Source organism: Mauremys mutica, chromosome 16, assembly GCF_020497125.1.
Source record: "Mauremys mutica isolate MM-2020 ecotype Southern chromosome 16, ASM2049712v1, whole genome shotgun sequence".
Taxonomy (NCBI): Eukaryota; Metazoa; Chordata; order Testudines; family Geoemydidae; genus Mauremys; species Mauremys mutica.
Window position 1 is genome coordinate 15,969,378 of NC_059087.1, and position 21,141 is coordinate 15,990,518.

Genomic DNA, 21,141 nt, shown 5'->3' on the forward strand with positions numbered 1-21,141 from the left:
CTGCTAATGTGGCAGTGACTCATGGTAGCCTTAGCTGAACATTATCAAGGGCTGGACTACACACTTCCACAAGGACCAAATTTTGTTAACTGAGTGAGTAACAAATCTTCAGAATGACCAAAAAAAAATTTGGAAAAAAATTCAGAAGATTTTAACAGAACGTTCTTAAATTAGTGAAAGTATCAGTATTAGAACAATAACAAAGTGTGATACAGCCATGCTACAGTGTACAAAACAAATTCCAGGAGGGCCGCTCCAGGCATCACTGTATCCTACACAATCCAGGAAACACTTGTCCAAATCAACTCACATTTGACAGGAAACCCCTCTATTTTGTCCCCTACAACTCAACCTACTGTTTTGGGGGAGGGAGAGCTAGGGGGAGGCAATGGGGCACAACTTAGGCAAGGGAAAGGGTGAGTCTAATATAAATACATAGTATGTCCACACCTTGAATATTATATGCAGTTCTGGACACCCCATCTCAAAAAAGATATAACTGGAAAAGGGCAACAAAATATTAGGGATATGGAACAGCTTCCACACACATTAAAAAGACCAGGACTGTTCACCTTAGAAAAGAGATGACTAAGGGGGAATATGATAGAGGTCTATAAAATCATGAATTATGCAGAGAAAGTGAATAAGGAGGTGTTTACTCCTTCACATAACACAAGAACCAGGCGCCACCCCGTGAACTAGGCAGTCGGTTTAAAACAAACAGAAGGAAATACTTCACAACACGCAGTCAACCTGCGGAACTTGTTGCCATGGGATGTGTGAAGGCCAAAAGGGTAACGGGGTTCAAAAAGGAATTAGACAGGTCTATCAATAGCTGTTAGCCAAGATGGGCAGGGATACAGCTCCATGAGCTGGGTGTCCTTAAGCCCCTGACTGCCAAGGGCGACGGATCGCTTGAGAAATTGCCCAGTTCTGTTCCTTCCTCGGAAGCCTCTGGCACGTGGCGGGCAGGGCGGGATGGACCATTGGTCAGCTCCAGCCCTCGCTCTCTGCTCCACTCTCCAGCCCCTGCAGCCCCCGCGGGAGGCTCCTGCCCGTGCAGCAGCCCCAGGGCTTTGCCTCAGCGGGCGCGGGGCTCTCATGACTTCAGGAGGCGGGTAGGGGAAAGGCAAAAACCCCGCGGCGCGGCGCGGCCCCTGCGCGTGCAGTCGCCGCTTCCCCGTCAGACACCGCGCGGAAGGCGCAGCCCCTGTCGGCCCAGTCACGGGCTGGGCACTAGAGGCAGAGCGGCTGTTAAATTCCCGTCAGGCAGTAGCGTGAACAGCTGATTGTTGTGCGCTCTGCTTTCCCATCAAGCCCTGGGACAGGACTCAGGCGGTGTAAGGGGGGGGGCTGATTATCTAGCAGGCAGCTCCGTGATCTGTTTTTCTCTCAGGCAGTGGCGGAGACAGACCTAATCCCGCGCGGGTGGCGGGGAGAGTGGGGTCCTTGTAAGGCCCGCTGGGGTCTGGCGCACGCGGGCGCGAGAGCGGTGCCCGCGAGGGGGGGCAGCGGGGGGAGGAGGAGGAGGAGACGGAAGCCGGGAGGCTGCCTGAGGTACCGTCCCTAAAAGGCGTTTGTTAAGGGAGTGTCTGGGATCTGGGCGTGAGGCGGGTGCGCGGAGCTTGGCCTGGGCTTGGGACGGGAATGGAGCGGTGGGCCGGGCCGGGCTGGGGTTCCCTGTGGGGGGCCGGCTGGGGCCGCTGGCCGGGCTGGGAGCTGCTGGCCGCCTGCGCGGTGATCGGCGTGGTAGGCTGGCTGCTCCGCTTGCTGGACAGGAGGCCGGGCGGCCGGAGGGCTCGGGGGCCGCTCCCCTCGCAACCCCCGCTGCCCGGGGGGAGCCGGCGCTGCAGTGGGAGCCGCCCAGGTGAGAGACTCCGGGGAAGCCGGGAGCGGGAGGGATGAACGGTCGGGCTCTGACAGGGAAGCAGCCTGGGGTAACCGCCCCTGTGGCCCCCGCAGATCTCGGGGCCTCCAGGGGCTTCTCCCTGGCTCTTCGTGGGCCCTTTCTTCCCCGGGGAGTCAGTCCCACTCGCAGAGCCCCCAGGCTGCGGCCTGCCCACCGAGCGCCTCCCCGACCCCTGCAGGAGCCGACTCCCCTGAGAGAGTCGTGCCGTCTGTGCCTGCAGCTGCTTCGTCGCTTCTCTTCTCTTCTCGCCGAGCCTGCCGCGCCCTTGCTCTTTGTCGTGGGGCTGGCCTGCCCCACACCTCCTTCCCCAGCCCGTGTTCCCTCCAGATGCCCCTGGCAAGACTTGCCTGCAGGCAGCATTACTGCTTGTGTCTCCAACTCCCCATCCCATGTTATCTGCACCACACCGAGGTGCACCACACTCTCTTTCTAAAATGTCCCTTCCCTGTTTTTCCTCTCTAATCTCCAGAGCCTCTCCCTCTTCTCGCACGTTGTCTGCCCACTGTTTTCTCAATAGTGTGTCATTAATGTCACCCTAATAATCATCCCTCCTTTTTTCTTCTAGGCTCCCTCTTCCCGACATCTTATCCCAGACACATTTTCTAGTATATTTTTACCACGCATGTGGGTGTAAGACTCTTAGATGCCATAATAGTAGGCACTTTAGAAATAGCCAAAACAGAGTCCCCAGTCATACACATTATTCTTCTGTTGCACACAAATCTTGGCTACTACTTCACCTGATTCCTAGCTAAAGACAGGGCTGAGTTTTAAGGAGGGAGGAATTAAATGAATCATAAAATATCAGGGTTAGAAGGGACCTCAGGAGGTCATCTAGTCCAACCCCCTGCTCAAAGCAGGACCAATCCCCAACTAAATCATCCCAGCCAGGGCTTTGTCAAGCCTGATCTCAAAAACGTCCAAGGAAGAAGAGTCCACCACCTCCCTAGGTAATCTGTTCCAGTGCTTCACCACCCTCCTAGTGAAAAAGTTTTTCCTAATATCAAAGTTAAACCTCCCCCACTGCAACTTGAGACTCCTTGTTCTGTCATCTGTTACTAATGAGAACAGTCTAGATCCATCCTCTTTGGAACCCCCTTTCAGGTAGCTGAAAGCAGATATCAAATCCCCCCATATTCTTCTCTTCTGCAGACTAAACAATCCCAGTTCCCTCAGCCTCTCCTCATAAGTTATGTGCTCCAGCCCCTTAATCATTTTTGTTGCCCTCCGTTGGACTCTTTCTAATTTTTCCACATCCTTCTGGTAGTGTGCTCATCTCCACACAGTAACCCCTAGGTCCTTTTCTGCAGAACTGCTGCCTAGCCATTTGGTCCCTAGTCTGTAGCAGTGCATGGGATTCTTCCATCCTAAGTGCAGGACTCTGCACTTGTCCTTGTTGAACCTCATCAGATCTCTTTTGGCCCAATCCTCTAATTTGTCTAGGTCTCTCTGTATCCTATCCCTACCCTCCAGCATATCTACCACTCCCAGTTTAGTGTCATCTGCAAACTTGCTGAGGGTGCAGTCCACGCCATCCTCCAGATCATTAATGAAGATATTGAACAAACCCGACCCTTGGAGCACCCCGCTTGATACTGGCTGCCAACCAGACATGGAGCCATTGATCACTACCCATTGAGCCCGATGATGTAGTCAGCTTTCTATCCACCTTATAGTCCATTCATCCAGTCCATACTTCTTTAACTTGCCATCATGAATACTGTGGGAGACCGTATGAAAAGCTTTGCTAAAGTAAAGGAATAACACATCCACTGCTTTCCCCTCATCCACAGAGCCAGTTATCTCGTCATAGAAGGAAGGCAGTTAGGTTAGTCAGGCATGACTTGCCCTTGGTGAATCCATGCTCACTATTCCTGATCACTTTCCTCTAAGTGCATCAGAATTGATTCCTTGAGGACCTGCTCTGTGATTTTTCCGGGGACTGAGGTGAGGCTGACTGGCCTGTAGATTCCCCGGATCCTCCTCCTTCCCTTTTGTAAAGATGGGCACTACATTAGCCTTTTTCCAGTCATCTGGGACCTCCCCCAATCGCCATGAGTTTTCAAAGATAATGATATTATCTCATTGAAATACACCGCTACCTCGATATAACGCTGGCCTCGGGAGCCAAAAAATCTTACCGCGTTATAGGTGAAACCATGTCATATTGAACTTGATTTGATCCACCAGAGTGCACAGCTCCCCCTCATCCCCCAGAGCACTGCTTTACCATGTTATATCCAAATTCGTGTTATATCGAGGTAGCGGTGTACTTGTCGCAATTTTTCTTCAAACTCCAAGAACTTAAAAATCAGTTTTGAATGAGAGAACTGCAAGTTCGTGTATGTTTTGTGTGTTCTGCTTGAAGTTGTAAATTTTATTAAGGAATGTATGTAGCACCTAGTGAAATGGCAATAAAGGTAGGAGTATCCTGGGAATGTAAATTGCTTTATCACTCATGTTAGTAGTTTTATTGTCTTTGAAAAGGGGATAATGTTTTAGGCCATGGTTTGCTTATGTCAGATTGACCCTATATTGGGTGAATCATTTGCTCTTTTGTTGTTTCATACTATTGTAAGAAGGAAAGAGGAAACACTACTTTTGAGATTTCCCCTAGTATTTGGGGAGGGAAAGTCCGTTTCATACAGCTGTTAACACTTAAGTGTTGAGCCTCATTTTGTAAAGTCTGCTTAAAATAACTGGCAGGACCCTACACATTAAGCTAGAAAAGATAATTATTGTAGTGCTGTCTACACTTCAGATCATTCCATATTTGAAGTTGAAAATATTTTTTGTAAGATAAAAATTAAAAGCATATGAATTAAGGATAGATTTTCTCATTTAATACCCAAATGTGTCAGGTTGTCAAAGAATAAATTTTAAGCACGATTTCTTGGGATTAAAAGTTTAAATCATTAAACCCATGGATATATTTTTCATTTGGGAAACATTTTTGTGGTTTTCCCTGTATCAATGTTGTCACTATCATGATAAATTTTGAGTAACTGCTAGGTTATATAACTGAAAGGGTAATTACATGTGAGAAAAGTGGTTATACCAAATTAAACTTCAGTATCACTTGAAAATCCCACCAGGAACATGGTGTAAATTGAAAAGCAAAATTTATTTTTACCACTGAGTTTACATAAATTGTCAAACCTTTAATCTGTGCTGCTTTAACATATCATAGCCATATTACTTAGGCTGCCTTCGGAATTAGATTTCTACTTCCTGAATATGGAAACAAATGGTTTTATGAAGACAGACAAATTCAGTAACCCATGGGAAGCAATAAATGTTTAAAAAAAAAAATTGAAATTAAAAATCTTTCATACCAGAATGGCTACCGTGTTTCTTTACCAGATTGCTGCTCTTTCTCTACGGTAATCCATGTCAAAAGCTCTTTTCAGGTTAGTAACAAGGTCTTGAAACTAAGGTTGTGTCTACACTAGCAATTTTGTCGGTGAAACTTGTCAGTCAGGGGTGTGGGGGAAAAAAAAACACCACCCCATACCAACATAAATTTCACTGACAAAAGCACCATGTCAGCAGGAGATGCTCTCTTGCTGACATAGCTACTGCCACTCCTTGGGGGTGGTTTAATTATGCTGACGGGAGAGCTGTCTCCCATCAGCATAGAGTGGCTACACAGGAGACCTTGCAGCTGTGCCACTGTAAGATCTGTAGTGTAGACATAGCCTAATATTATTTATTATACCTGCCCATTTCACACTACCACAGATTGAAGTGCTTTTGCTTTTACTATAATTAATTTTAACTTACTGAATCACCAGCCGGCAGCAAATGTAGAATGTTTGCCTGTTTATATATGTTTCTACTATAATTCTATGAGAGAGAAAAGGATTCTGGTCTTAGGTAGCATTTCAGGAAGGCTGTACTGGTTCTGGGGTTTAGAAATAGAAAGAAGTGTGCTAATTAATTGAGTCTCTTCCTGGCATTAAATTTCTAATACATAGCCCTCAAAAGTATTATCAATACATTCATTATCCATAAGTCTGTAATATTTTCTTTCTTAGTTTTGCTTATTTCTCAGCTTGATTGCATTTTTCATCTTCACTGACAATTCATAGGAAATAAAACTTAATAGTATAGCAGGTTTTAATGTGGCTCCAGCTCATATCACAGCTGAGTTTTATAACTTTTTTTAATTCATATTGTGAACAAGTTTTGGTGAGGAAGAATGTTCTTGGAATTAAGACTCAGTATCAGGAATGAGGAGATACGATTTTTATTTTCAGCTCTGCTGCAGACTTAAGAGACTTGCCCAAGGTCACACAAGGCTTGCTGATGTGAGAATCCTGTTGAAGTGTATGGGAAGTAGGGGTGCTCAGTGCCTTAATAGAAGGCCCTCCAGAACTCAAGAATCAACAATCTGAGCGCTCGAAGACTGTTTTCTTCTCTAAAATAGGAGTAAAACTCCTGTACCTCAGTGTCATAGTTAAATTTGTTAGTTTGTAAAGCAGCAATAGTATGTAAAATTCTTGACTGGAAAATGTTACGTAAGTGTAGAATATTCTAACCATTTAACTTTTAAAAGGGGTTTCACGAAAACATTTTTATTCTGTTTAACAAAACACTGGTTTCAAATTCACTTTTTGAAGTGAAATTCATAGTACTTGTTCCTCTGTTCTAAAATGGTATGGTATTTAGTGGAGTGCATCATACAGAATCATTCTGCATCTTGTGAATAGGGTGCGTTCTGGGAGGTGAAGTCTTTATTAGTCCGGAAATAAAGATATACAAAATATGTCGTGAATAATGTCAGCCCATGAGCTCTAGAATGTTGCAATATTTAGCTTCATGCAAATAGCACCCTATTTTTTTTTTCTGTGATGATTTTTAGCTAGGTAAATGGGTTAGAAGGGCAGAATTTTTATAACATTTGAAAATTCTTTTTAGCTGAAGCTTAGTATTTAAAATCCATCTGTAATTTTTCCCAGTGCTAAAACCAACAATTCTTAGGCCATGGCTACACTTGCAAATTTGCAGCACTGCAGCAGGGTGTGAAAACACACCCTCTCCAGCGCTGCAAATTGCGGCACTGCAAAGCGCCAGTGTGGTCAAAGCCCCAGCGCTGGGAGCGCGGCTCCCAGCGCTGTACGTTATTCCCCACAGGGAGGTGGAGTATGGACAGCGCTGGGAGAGCTCTCTCCCAGCGCTGGCACTTTGACTACACTTAGCACTTCAAAGTGCTGCCGTGGCAGCGCTTTGAAGTGCAAGTGTAGCCATAGCCTTAATGTAGACATGATTGCAATTTTTGACTTGTTTTCTATTTAACTTTATTTATACTTACAAGAATAAACTGCAATTATTTCTTCTAAAATAGCCAGGCTTTTAACTCCTTAACTTGGAACCTTCTGTTAGTTAAATCATTTCAAATAAAAATATCAGTGAGTAAGTTTCCATGCATATTTTATCCTTGCACTTTATAGTTTTACCAATGAAAATGGGGAAAGAAAAATGAGTTTCTCCTTAATTTGTATTAGTTTTGTAGTTTTTACTCTAGGACTCTAGTTTTACCCTAGACTTAACCATAAAAGCACTTCCTACCTTGTGCGCGCACACAATAAATAGTTGATCTAAAAGAATTCAACCTGCAGAGCACTCCACCTCTATTGGTTTACCGGGATAGAACTTTTGAATGTTGATGTAATAAAAGTGTCAGTTTTCCATACATAGCTTGTTCCTGCTACAAAATGGAGGTTCTAACCTATCCTGAAGGCTACAGTCATAAATGCTGTTCATAAAACACAAAGGCAATAATAAACTGACAAATGTATTCTCCAAACTGTTGCATCCTTTCACCAGTGTTGTTTTGGAGAGAGATTTCTGAAAATAGGCTATCAACCTTCCTGCATGGAAGATTTTGTTTGTTACAAAGGATTAAGATTAAAATATTTTAAATGCTGCATGTCTGGGAAATATAGTTGGCTTAACATAATAGAGAATCTTTCTGAAATTAATTTATATGTATAGCTGTTGCAGAAAATGGAAAGTTTTGGCAAACTGGGTGGATAAAAAGTGGATTTGAAGACTAAAGGCAGGACCAATCCCCAGACAGTTTTTTACCCCAGTTCCATAAATGGTCCCCTCAAGGATTGAACTCACAACCCTGGGTTTAGTAGGCTAGTGCTCAAACCTCTGAGCTATCCCCTGCAAACACTTAGCCTCTACAAACTGTAATCACACATCTTAAGTTTAATTATGGTCTTCAGAGTAAAGTCCCATGTGTGGGTTTTTATGATAAGAAATGTAATAGTTTACACTGAGATCATATTTGCTTGCAGCACCTGCTTCCTGACTGAATGCAGAAGCTGGGTGCAGGGGTATTAGCGGCAGAGAACCATGCAGGATAACAGGCAGTGTGTCACAGTGGAGGCTATGCCTGTAGTAAGAGAATTCCTGTGCTGCCCCCATAACTTTGGGGTGAACGCGTCAGAGGCAAAATGACGTGTCAGTGGTGGAGATGGAAATTTGGCAAGGTGACCAGTCACACTTCCAGTTGTTTGCCCTAAGAACAGGGAGAGAAGAGCCATTTTAGTTTCAAAAACATTTTTTTTACTGTGTTGACTGGATAAATCTTATACTGTCTTTGTGCAACCTACATAGTTCTCACCTTCATGAGCAGATAACTTATTTTAGTTATGTCACACTTTCCCCTGCATTTAATAAAATATTTCAGTAGTCAGAAAAGAGCAGAGTGTTTGTAGCTACAGTTGATGTCACTTTGCATTTTTTCCAGGGGAAATAACAATGGATACTATATTGTCTCGACTGAAGCAGCTAACACCTGATGATCTTAGAGAAGAAATTGTGAAAGCTGGACTGAAGTGTGGACCTATTACCTCAACCACCAGGTTTATTTTTGAAAAAAAATTGGCTCAGTTTTTGTTGGAACAAGAGGGAGACTTGGAGATTAATGCATCCACTGTTGCAAAGAAATCTTCTGAAAACACTGCATTTGATAGTAGTCAGTCAGAAATACAAAGAGCTTTGAAATCTACCGCAGTGAACCACAAGAGTCATATAAACATCTCTGAAGAGGGAGACTTTGGGTACAGTATGGGCCTGAATCCCCCAGAAGAGGAAGCTGTAATGCACAAGACCTGTTCTGCATCAGTCTGTGGAGCAGTAGATGTTGATTCACAAATAAATGTTCAGACACCATCTAGAGATCCTCCTCTATACTATGGCGTATGTCCCGTTTATGATGACATATTGGCAAGAAATGGTAATTTACATTTACAGTTTCATATGTTTGACTGTTTTTGAAGGTCAGAGATAGCATATGCCTTTTACATTACATATTACAAAAGAAAATAACATTTTCCAGTTGGTGTATTCCTTTTTTAGGTATATAGTGTTATTACTCCTGGGGGGAATTCAGCATCAAAAAATTAAAAATTCTGTGCACAGTATTTTAGACTTCTGCATATTTTGTCAAATAATGCAATATAAATAATTTATATGGTACTTTATAGCATTGATTAACACATTCATTTTCCCCAATGAACATATTGTAAGTTATTTTGCAGCTTCCTCTGGTCTGTGAAACAAGAATTGTCCCACGGTCTTCACATATTGTTTTAAATTAGATGTATTCACCAGTTAGTTCATTTTCAGTGTTAAGAATTTATAAACAGGGCCCTGTGTAAATCATGATTATTTTTTGTAAAAGAAAATTCACAACTGTAAATGGCAAAGTATTGAATTTCACGGAGTTAGTATGGAATTAATTTTACAAGTAAACTTACTCAACTTCAAGGATAAAATTAATTTTACAGATAATGTTAGTAAATGTTGTTTTCATTTTTTAAACAGTCATAGATTGGGGACATTTTAATTATTTACGCTGGACCCCTACTTATAAATTCTTGTCTATTTTTAATTAGATTGGAATCTGTGTATGAGTTCATAATTTTTGTTAATGGCAGTTTGCCATTATTTTGGAGGGTTTACACTGTTTGCTTGTTTGAAGGTTTTGTCTAGAAGTGATAGGAAAAAACAGTAAGCATCACTTCCAGTGTATATCATTCCAGTTATAAGTCATTCCACTTATTCTACCATAACAGCTGGCATTCATGAGTACTCTTACTAGATGTCACTCAGGCGAAAGAAAAATAATTTCTCTCCTCATCTTCTCTCACTTTTACACCACCTTTCAACAAGAATAAAAAAAAAAGCAATCAGAAAAAGCAGTCAACGCTTTTTTATGTATGTTTGAACTGATGGCATCAGTAGTTTTTATTACCAAGTTCTATATATTCCTTCACATCTCATAGCCATGTGATATTCCAAGGTCTAGATCATATAATTCTTTCTTATTTACTCATTTGATGCAGCCTAAAATAAGATATTACCAAATTTCTCAATTCTAAGATGTCAAGAAAACAATTCAGAATATCTTCTGAAAGAAGATAGGGGCTCTTACGCTCTGAAGCAGTGGTAATTTATTCCTCCTCAAGAATGTCCTGCTCTTTATGATAAATCCAGTGTCCAACAGAATAGAATATTACTTAATAAAAAGCTTTGGACACAATGGAAGGTTCTTGTGTTGGGAAGTCTTCAAATTATGACAGTCACTTTTATAGTAGATCTTCCTATACAAAAGACTATTGAAAAGAATTCATGACTATTAATATGTTAGCTTTCGGTCTTGATTTGAGACATTTTATATCTCACTTGGTGAAGATGGTAAGTCATCTTTTTTAAGAGAGATTGATGCTCTTGTGCTATTAATACCATTGCATCTCTCCCTCTAGCAAAAGTTCCTGAAAACATTGCAGTGACACCACATACTCTGTTCCATCCAATCTGGCACTGGTTGGAAGTGATGAAATTCTGTCTACCTAGTTTTAGAGGTAAAATTTATAAAGGTCACTTGCAGCATTAGCAGGAATGTTCTTTATTACAGACTGGATCTAGCATACCATGTTTGGTAGGTAAACACAAGTTGGGAGCAAAGCTTGAAGGCCAGTTTGAAAACTTTGTAATCTGATTTCCGTGATTAAATTTGACTTTGAAGTGTGGTGTTCTGGAGAGAACTTAATTTTGGTTCTACTGTTTCTATTCTAGAGAAAGTGCATGTTTATGATGATAAAAAGGAAGCTCTGCAAGCTGTTAAGATGATTAAGGGCTCCCGATTTAAAGCTTTCTCCAACAGAGAAGATGCTGAGAAATTTGCAAAAGGAATATGTGATTACTTCCCATCGCCAAGCAAGTCATCCTTATCTTTATCTCCAGTGAAAATAGGACCATTATTTAACAGAGGTGAGTAAAAGCATATGTCTGTATAGACTAAATTCATGCGTCATCATATAACAACTTTTTGGGAGGTGAGAGAGTTTTGAAATCACAAAACTTGCTAATCAATATGATAGCAGATGAGTCCTTCACAAATGCAGAGTGCAGTGTAAAGGTTTGGAATCTCTTGGAATCTTAAATTAAAATTGCGTTCAAGCTTTTCTTTAAGGTAAAGGAGATCTTAATCCAGAATTGCGGATCTTAATTTAGTCCAAATGGGACTGCTATCATTGTGTATAGAGAAATGACAGCCCATGTTTAATTTGTCCATAAATATGAGAAAAGGCTAGAAATATGCAACAGAAATCCTATCTCTATTCCTTCTATTTGACTCTGAGCTTTACCTCAGTTAAAACGCTACTCTGTCAGCCGGAGAAGGGAGAATTCTGAAGTCTCCTGCATAGTGATAGGTAACTGTTTCCTAGAAATTCAAAAGACCAAGAATTATGTTCAGAAACAAAATAAAGTATGTTTTTGGTATATTGGCAACTGTACCATTACTGTGTCCTAAAGAATGAGCATGGAATCAGGCTGGAGTTGTGGGATCTATTGAAGTTGGCTGCTTCTTGATTTAAGACTAAGAGAAAAGGATATTTGTATTATTGTAGTGTTTCCAAGCCCTTGTCATTGACCAGGACTTGTTGTACTAGGTGCTGTACAAATGCAAAAGATCTTGGCAAGATTTCCTTCCATTGTCTTCAGTTGTTTTCAGTCCAATTACCATAAAATAAATTGGTCTTATTCAGAGTTGAGTTCAGTCATGCCAATAGCTACATGGATTATGAAGCAAACTTATTGTGCATTGTTTTACTAAAGCTAACATAAAATATATTTTACACAGCCCATATACATGTTGCCTATTGCTGTATGGACAGGTGTGGTAGGATTTTATTTTTTTAATTGATTTTTTCAACCAATATTCTTTCTAATCATTTTACATTTTTTAATTGGGAAGATATTTTAAAAATCACAGTAATTGTACATTCAAACCTTACTGAGTTGACAGATTCCTAACAGGTTCAGAAATAAAATCATTAAATTTGATCATATTTCACAATATTCTTAATTGATAGAATTGACAGCAAAAGAGCAAATCATTTACAAGTTCAACATATATTTTTAATGTTCTTTGTCAATTTTGATTTTCGTAAAATTATTTTTTCTTTTGGATGGAAACAAACTGGCAATGATCAGTTTCACCAGTTAAAATCAAAGCCTTGAAAGTCTATGTGTATACTACGTTATAGCAAAAGGAAATTATAATTGTTTCCCTGTTACAAACTGCTAGTATTTAATGAATAAACATTTGTGGTCTTACTCTAAAAATTTGAAATTAAAAGCATATTTCCGTGGCAGAGGATATGAAAATAACCTATTTTGGAGAAAATGCATCAAGAATAATATAAAACTTTTTTGTTTTATTAGATGGCTTATGCTCCCCTGAGACAGAAACAATTAATAAAGAAAGAGCCAACAGTTATAAAAGTCCTCGTACGCAGGACCTTACTGCCAAACTTCGGAAAGCTGTAGAGAAAGGAGATGAAGCAACATTTTCAGAACTTATCTGGAGTAACCCACGCTATCTGATTGGATCTGGAGACAACCCAACAATTGTACAAGTAAGAATGTTTTCCAAAGTAGAATCAGAAAAATCCTTCCTTTCCCCTCCTCCCAGCCTCAAAACCAAGTATTTTTCATAGAAGCAGTTAACTAAGAGCCAGACTCTTGTGTCCCTGCCCTTGTGTCCAGCTGAGAGCAGGACTCAACCATCTAGTTCTGTGGTCAGTGAAGCTAGGTAGCTGCAACTCGCCGCTTCTGCTGTGCAGCATCTAGTCTAATTTGAGGCTTCATTTAGCTCATTCTAATTTGCAATTTATCTGTTTTTGTTAACAGTATGGAATTTTTCAACCTTACTGGTTTTTGTAGTCTGTGTTGATTTTCTTTTTCTTTGTCAGACTAGTCTGTGGCCATCACCTCATAGTTTCATGAATTTTTAGCTCCCATTGGCTTGGCATCTTTGCTCCAGTTCCGGTACTGGTCAGTTTCATTGTTGAATGCTCTCAATTTAAAACTCTGTGCTCTTTCTCCTTTTGGAGCTTGTATGAACTCTTGATTTTAGTCTGCCAAATGATGCAGTGGGCTTTGCATCAACAGCTTTTCTTCCTCCTTTTTCAGAATGTGGAATCATCCAGGGTTTCAAGAAATCTTGAATGCTGTCAGATGCAGACTCTCTCTGATAGGCATTTCTGTTCTCTGCCTTGTAAAAAAAGACCGTAAGGGCAGGAAGGAGGCAACCTTAACAGGGAGCTAGATGTTGTGGGGACATGGAAAATTACAGTAGGATCACCAGAGCAACAAGAGTGAAATCAGTGGGGGAATCTGCTCAACATCTTAAATGTCTATGCACAAATGTGAGGAGTATGGGGAATAAACAGGAAGAACTGGAAGTATTCCTACAAAACCTAAATTATCACTTAGTTGGCATTGCAGATACTTGGGATAAATCTCATTACTGGAATATTGATATGGAGGGATGTAGTTTTTTCAGGAAGGACAGGTGGGGAGAAAAAGGAGGAAGTGTTGTGCTATAAGTCAAGAATATATACATTTGTTCTGAGGTTCAGGAGGAGATGAGAGGCAGATCAGTTGAAAGTCACTAGGTCAGGGCTCTCGCACTAGGCTGAACCTGATGGCCTCTCAAGTTCCCTTTCAGCCCTATATTTCTGATTCTGTAACTGGTGTGGCTGTTAGATTTTTTTCATGTATGTCACCATGAGCAGTCTTATCTGTAGAAAGCTCTTGAAGATCCTGCTGGCTGAATCCTGATTCTTCTGTAAGTCCAGCAAGTCAGGATGAATTTGTAGCATATTGCTAAGATTAAGATTTTGTCGTGGTTATTTTCAGTAAAGTCACAAGTTGCGAGCAATAAACAAAAATTCACAGGAGCTGTAACCAGTCTGACCTACTAAAAATAACAGGGAGTGAGGGCTGTGGGAGGTGGAAGGGGGAATGATAGCTAGAGCCCCGTGGGGGGAAAAATGACAGCCCCAGCTATACCACCATGGGTGGGTTCACAGCCCCATCTCCAACCTCCGCTGCTGCCATGGGGGGAGGTGGGGGGCGCCCAGCTCTGGCTGCAGCAGCAAAGGATGGATGGGGGGGCACAGCCACGGCTCCGGCCCCTGCTGAAGCCATGAGGAGAGGGGGGAGCATACAGCCCTGGCTTCTGCTGCAGCTGCAAGGAGGTATACAGCCCCGGCTTTGGCTGAAGCCACAGGTTGGAGATGCACAGCTGAGTCACAGAGGTCTGGTACAGTCATGGAATCCATGACCTCTGTGACTAAATTGTATTCTTAGCTGTTGCCTTGAATGACCTAGTGAAGAGTCACAGCTGGGCTTCCAGGTTTGGGCAGTGTTTGGCATCATTCCAATGGAATAGGGCTTATGTTGTCCCTGAACAAACTATAGGCACCCAGCTAGACATGATGAATCACAGTCACCAGAACAGGTTGAGGCTGTGTCATTCTTGGTGTTTTGATGTGCTGCTGAGTTTGGTGTTGACTTCCCTGCTACTCTGGACTTGCCAGTCTGGTTGACATTGACTCAAGTGAGTCATTGCCTCTGCTGAAGAAATAAGTTTGATCCACATCAAGAAGAACCTATTTGATACCTACTGTGCAGCATGTTCTGCCCTAGATGCTGAAAGCAATCAGAGAAGGCATCCCGTTATCCCAGTTCTGTTGTGACTGGTGTGTTCATTTCCAGAGCAGAAGGAAATATTGATAGACCTGCTGTCTTTGTTTAACCAGATTGCTTCTTTCATCATGAGTTTTTTCCATCCACTTTAGTACAGTGAAGTAGTGTTGCGGTGTTGACCATGGGAGTTCAAAGCAAATGAATGTCAAGGTCTCTGTCCAGGCTGCCAGAGGGCAAATGAGTCAAAGCATTGAACACCAGTATTATTGACATAGTCTGTGCCTGAGGCCTTGGTGCAGCTGATATCAGCGTAGGCTTTGGCAGCCTTATGCTTCTATCTATCTATTGATGCAAAAGTGGATGATGCCTGCTGTTGGGGACTGAATGAAGTGCTATTTGGACACAAGATACAGAGAAGTTGTCTGAAGCTATGTACATCTACACTAGAAAGGGAGAGCCAGTGGAACACAATGAGACTATGAAATGAACCCCAAGATAGGGAGAGAGAAACTAAAGCAGGGGTGGGCAAACTTTTGGGGCTAAGGGCCACATCTGGGTGGGGAAATTGTATGCAGGGCAGGGGGTTGGGGTATGGGAGGGAGTGGGGGGTATGGGAGGGGGTGCGGTGTGCAAGAAGAGGCTCAAGGCAAGGGATTGGGGCAGAGGAGGGGTGGGGGGTATATGAGGGGGCTCAGGGAAGGGGGTTGGAGTGCAGAAGGGGGCTCAGGGCAGGGGTGCGGACTGCAGGAGGGGGCTCGGCAGGGGTTGGGGTGCAGGCGGAGTGCGGCAGGGAGCTCAGGGCAGGGAGTTGGGGGGCAGGGGGCAGGAGGGGTTCGAGCTCTGGGGAGGCAGCAGTGCACACCGGGGCCAGGGCAGGCTCCCTGGCTGTCTGCCCTGACCCCTCGCCACTCCAGGAAGCACTGCGGCCCCTGGGGGAGCGGGGGCGGAGGGCTCAGTGTGTGCTGCCCTTTCCATGCCTCCAGGTACCTTCCCCAAAGCTTCCATTGGCCACGGTTCCCCATTCCCGGCCAATGGGAACTGCAGGAGGCGGTGCCTGGAGCCAAGGGCAACGCCAGCGGAGCCCTCTGCCCCCCCCCCCCCCGGCCTGGGGGCCACTTCTGAGAGCGGTGCCGGGCCCACAGTGCCACAAGAGACAATCCCAGGGGCTGTATCCAAAGCCCTGAGGGGCCTGATCCGGCCCGTGGGCCATAGTTTGCCCAACCCTGAACTAAAGTAAACTGAATCTGGAAACAATTAGTTGTTAATATAAAGAACCTGTAGTAGTGAAGGTGTGCACAGATCCAAAGCTCTGCACCAACACTAAAAATACCTTTGGCAGCTCTTTTGATATAAGGGTGAAACTAAGGGTTAGGTATTGCAGTACTTAATACATATTTACTTTTGTTTTCAGATCAGAACTGTGTGTTTAAAATCCTTGCTTGGTGTTTTAATAAGTAACCAAACTCTTAAGCCATTATCTGTAAGTGGGTGTGTAGATATGGGCTTTTCTTAAAGAATGTCTGATTCAGCTACCAGAATACATAAAATGAGATATACACTTTTCCTAATATAAAAAGTAGACTTAGGATTTTAAAATATTCTTTATTTTTGCCAAGAAGTTCTGTTAGTTCATAATACTAGTTAAATTTTAATGTACATGGACAGAAAGCTGTTGCCTAGGAACAGAGTTGAATTCAAGCCTGTATGAACACTTAGAAATATTGCCGAGAGAGTAGTTCTCTTAGAACAGGATCTAATGTTAATTGAAAGCAAACAGGGAAAGTTAGAGAATGCTCAGGTTTCTAAGTATTCTGTTCCTACTTTTTCCCTTCATGCATTATGAACCTGCAGGATTTTTTTAAAATGTTGGATGATTGCTTAACTATTTCCTGAAATAAGAAGTTTACAGTTCTATTTTGTTTTACAACTACTCCAACAATGCTGGAGTGCAGAAGTTGAGCACGGTCTCTGAGGGTGGGGTTTGCTTCATATCATTCAATAAGGATGAGCTCTTACCAACCATGTAGTATTAAGAGAGGCTGGAATTGCTTGAAACCCATTGAATAACTGTTTGTAACATAGGGCAAATGCTGGGTCATTAAGCAGGCCTTGTGGCGTCTTGACGAAGCACTGCTTATCGGTTTTCCTCTCTGAAAAAAATTGCCAAAATGGTACTCGAGACCCACAATCTTTAAAACTGAGGAGATTTACCAGTAGACTGACACTTTATCAGAGTGAATTTTATATGCAGTATACAATAAAATCTGTAGTATGTATAGCAAACTGGACTTTAAATGTATGGATTTAATTTTCTCTTGTTGAAGTGATTATGAAGTTCAGAATGTCAGGTGATACTTTGATGCTCCTTTTGAAGGTATACTGGCCCCCTTTCACGACTGTCCTAAGCATTCAGTGGGTTTAAGGCCAGAATACTGTCAGCTGTAAGGATAACTTGGGTAACTTATATTGCACAATTTTGATAAGATTTTGTCATCTTAAAAACGTTTTGATACTAATTTTTAAACTACAGTAAAAGTTTTTTTTTAACGGGCATGGTGGGAGAATGGGGGGTGCCGGTAAATTAAAAATGCCATCTAACTCAGAGGGAGGGGTTTGGAGTGCAAGGCAGGAGTGTGGGAGGGTCTGTGGGACTCGGGCTCTGGGTGGGAGTTTGGGTCCAGGAGCAGGTTTGGGGTAGGGGGTTGTGGTGTAGGAGGGGGCTTGGGGTGCTGGATGGGGGGGGCACTCACCTCCGGCGGTTCCACGCGAGCGACTCCCCATCCCTGCTGCTCCTGGCAGAGGCGCAGCCAGGCAGCTCAGTCTGCAAGCAGGCTCGCTGCCTCTGTCTGCAGGCACCGCCCCCCGCAGATAGCATTGTCTGGGAACTGCGGCCAGTGGGCTGGGAGCCACAGAGTCAGCGCTCCGGATGGGGGGATGGAGGCAGCATGCCTGCAGAGCCGCCTGGCCGTGCCTCCACCAGCAACAGCAGGGATGGGGACCCGCCCAAGGTGAGTGCCCCTCCCCCCCATCCAGCACCCTAAGCCCCTCCTGCACCCCAAGCCCCCTCCCAGGCCCAAACTCCCTCCCAGAGCACGCCCTGCAGCCCCTCTCATGCCCCAGCCCCCTGCTGGCTCTGCACCAACGCCACTATAAACCAGACTTTCAGTGCTGATCAGAAATGCTGGTTATAGAGCTTGCCAGTTGGTGAAGTGCTGGATAAAAGAGGTTTTTACTGTACTTTTTTTTTAACATGAAAATATTTCCTTAAAAAAGCAAAAAATCTAAAAATAAGACTGACTAGTTAGTTTTTGCTATCAGATTAATTAAGTGCAGCAAGGGAAGCAAGCTGTTTAGATTTCAAATGGTTCTTAATGTTTGTTTTCTCTTTTCAGGAAGGTTGTAGGTATAATGTCATGCATGTTGCTGCCAAGGAGAATCAAGCTGGCATCAGCCAGTTGCTATTAGACACTTTGGAAAATCCTGAATTTATGCGGCTCATGTATCCAGACGATGATGAAGTAATGTTGCAGGAGCGCATTAGATATATAGTTGACCTTTACCTTAATACGCCGGATAAAATGGTGAGAGTTAAACATCTACTAAGGCACTCATTTGTTATGAAAAGGAGAGCATGAGTGTCCTGGAGCATTGCTACTACTAGTATTCTAGTAGCAGAAATTAACAAGTTGTGTCCTGATTTGTTTTTTAAAAATCTTTTTTAAAGAGCCCTATAGATTAGTCATGGTGATGGCTCTATTTTTAGAATGGAAAAAATAAATATATGGGTTTGGTCACATCATGTTTCCAAATACATACTAAGTCTGGGTAATGAATGAGAAGCTGGGAATGTTCAATGAAGGTATATGTATATATATATATTTTTCCTGTGTTGTAGGTATTTGATACTCCATTGCATTTTGCTTGCAAGTTTGGGAATCTGGATGTGGTTAATGTGCTTACCTCGCATCCAGACATTGTAAAAAATCCAAGAAACAAGTATGGTCAAACTCCAGCAGAAGTAAGTTTCTCTACGTCCACATTGAAAGCAGATCTGTGATAATTTCAGCTGTACGTCAATATAATTCTTGATTTTTAGGGTTCAAGCACAGATCCCCTGACTAATGTAGGTAGATTAGGATTCGAATATACCATTTCTAGTGCTGGAATAAATGTTTAGTATTGATTGCATCTAGTTCTAGTTTGTGGCTCCCTAGAATTTCCTGCCTCCAAGTTGTATTATATTTAATGGCCTGTCCCAACAAAGGACTTTTTACTTTAGATTTGAATGTGAAAGCTGCAAGTTTTGATTTGGTGTAACAGCGCTCCACGTTGGTTGAGGCAAATCATATGGTTCTTACTGGAACGTTGACAGAAAACATATTTATAGGAAAGACAAATGTGTTTCCAGTTCTTTTTTTTTTTTTTTTTTTTTAAAAAGCTGTGTGTGTGTGTGTGTGTGTGTGTGTGTGTGTGAGATGTCTGAAGGAGCAAGGGACCTTTTTGTATAAAAAAAAAAGACATGGGCATGGGAATTACAAGATAATGTTGAGGGCTTTGCTAATTAAGAGTAACATTTCTTCTAACAGGTAATCTGTGAAAGAAACAAAAATAAATCGATGGAACTGAAAGAGAAAATAAGAGAATATTTGAAAGGTTTGTATTCAGAGCTTTAATACATAATCTTCGTTGTGTATGCAACGTCCAAAAATGTTAATTTGGTTGTCATTCTGTCTTATACTTACATATTTATGTTTAGTAGTGTTCCTGTTGACCAGTTAGTTTTGATATACAGTGCTCTTACAATGAGAGAAACTTTAGTGCTACCAAGGAACAGGAAAAATGTCTGAAACTGGATGACTTGTTGATCAGTATTTAGAGATTATAGAATAGACAGTAATCCTCACACCCGTGTGAGGTAGGTATTATCCCCATTTTACTGATGAGGAATCTGAGGCAGAGATTTTAGGCTGCTCAATTACAAAAGGCTGCATAAGGAATCATCATAAAGTGCGGGATTCATCTTGTTTCCTAGTGGTTGTCCTCAAATGCCAGATATGTGGGTGTACATTTTCGCAGCATGCAGGTTCTGAAAGTGCTAAAGATCCTCAGGAAGCAGATATCTCAGTACAGCAATTCCTTTTTTGTGAGTAAGGGACCTAAAATAAAATCTTCAGCATTGAATAGGTAGTAGAAGCAGTGAGTTTTAATTAAAAGATGAAGACTTTTGCTAGTGAAATTAAGTCAGATTTCTAGGCATGCAGATGTACTGACATTTTAAATATATTCCAGAAAGAGGCAGCAAACTACTGTAACACTAGGTTCTTAAAAAAAAAAAAATCATATATCATTTTATTTTTAGGTCGGTATTATGTGCCACTCTTGCGAGCGGAAGGCAATTCCTCAGCTCCAGTGATTGGTGCACCTTGGTCACCTGATCAGTCAGATGATAACCCCCTTACAGCTGTACCTAAACACAGTGGCAGCCCCAAAGATCCAGTCTTGTCAGTGAGAGCTTTTGCAGGCCCAATGACCCCCTCCAAGGTAAGGATATAATGAAGATGTCATAAAACCAAATACTTTCCTAATTCTCTTGTGGCTTTCAAAATATAGTAATTTGAGCCCAACCTGATGGCTCCTTCATTGGCATAGCCTGTTAGTTTTGGAGACCCCACTCAGGGTTCAGCATCATTTCTCTTTTTTTCGAGAAAAAACATGGATTTTTACCATGGCGGGGGGGTAGGTGGTAACGTTTGTACCATTTTTGGAACCCTCTTAACAGATTATTGTGGAGCTTTGGTATCTGAGGAGGCTAAGTGGGGAAAGGTGGTAAAAATAAAGAAATAGTTGAAAACTCTTGTTTTCCTACTGGGACCTAATTAAATATTCTGAGACACAGATGACTCTTGATGTATCTTCTGGATCTGTACAGTCCTTGCATATAAGTGCCATGGTTTCCCCTGCCTGAAACTAAAACTGATTTTAGAGGTAACTATTAATCACTTATGAAAATGAAAACATATAGCTAGAAATGGCAAAAGATCTAGTATATTCTAACTAAAAACTGATACTAAATGTTTGAATCAGTTTATCACCACTTAATCTTGCTAGAGTAGACTAGTAAAATGTTTATCCAATTGAAAAAATAAATCCTAATGGAATTATAGGAAAACATAATCATAATGACGGCAGTTAAATATTAATATATCTTTATT

General features: G+C 42.1%; 1 protein-coding gene across 2 annotated transcripts in view; it reads left to right on the top strand.

The window, feature by feature from the left end:
* The first annotated feature begins 1,534 nt into the window (after window positions 1-1,534).
* ANKLE2 (ankyrin repeat and LEM domain containing 2) overlaps window positions 1,535-21,141 on the top strand; it is a 31,929-nt gene continuing 12,322 nt past the window's right edge. The window contains exons 1-8 of one of the 2 annotated variants that reach the window (XM_044990109.1): window positions 1,535-1,557; window positions 8,673-9,161; window positions 11,006-11,200; window positions 12,659-12,852; window positions 18,322-18,510; window positions 18,825-18,947; window positions 19,516-19,582; window positions 20,289-20,470. In XM_044990109.1, the coding sequence (XP_044846044.1) occupies window positions 8,684-9,161; window positions 11,006-11,200; window positions 12,659-12,852; window positions 18,322-18,510; window positions 18,825-18,947; window positions 19,516-19,582; window positions 20,289-20,470 (1,428 nt within the window). In that variant the 5' untranslated portion in view covers window positions 1,535-1,557; window positions 8,673-8,683. Of the gene's footprint in view, window positions 1,558-1,625; window positions 1,868-8,672; window positions 9,162-11,005; window positions 11,201-12,658; window positions 12,853-18,321; window positions 18,511-18,824; window positions 18,948-19,515; window positions 19,583-20,288; window positions 20,471-21,141 lie in introns of those variants that run through there. The other variant, XM_044990108.1, reaches the window with a different exon arrangement.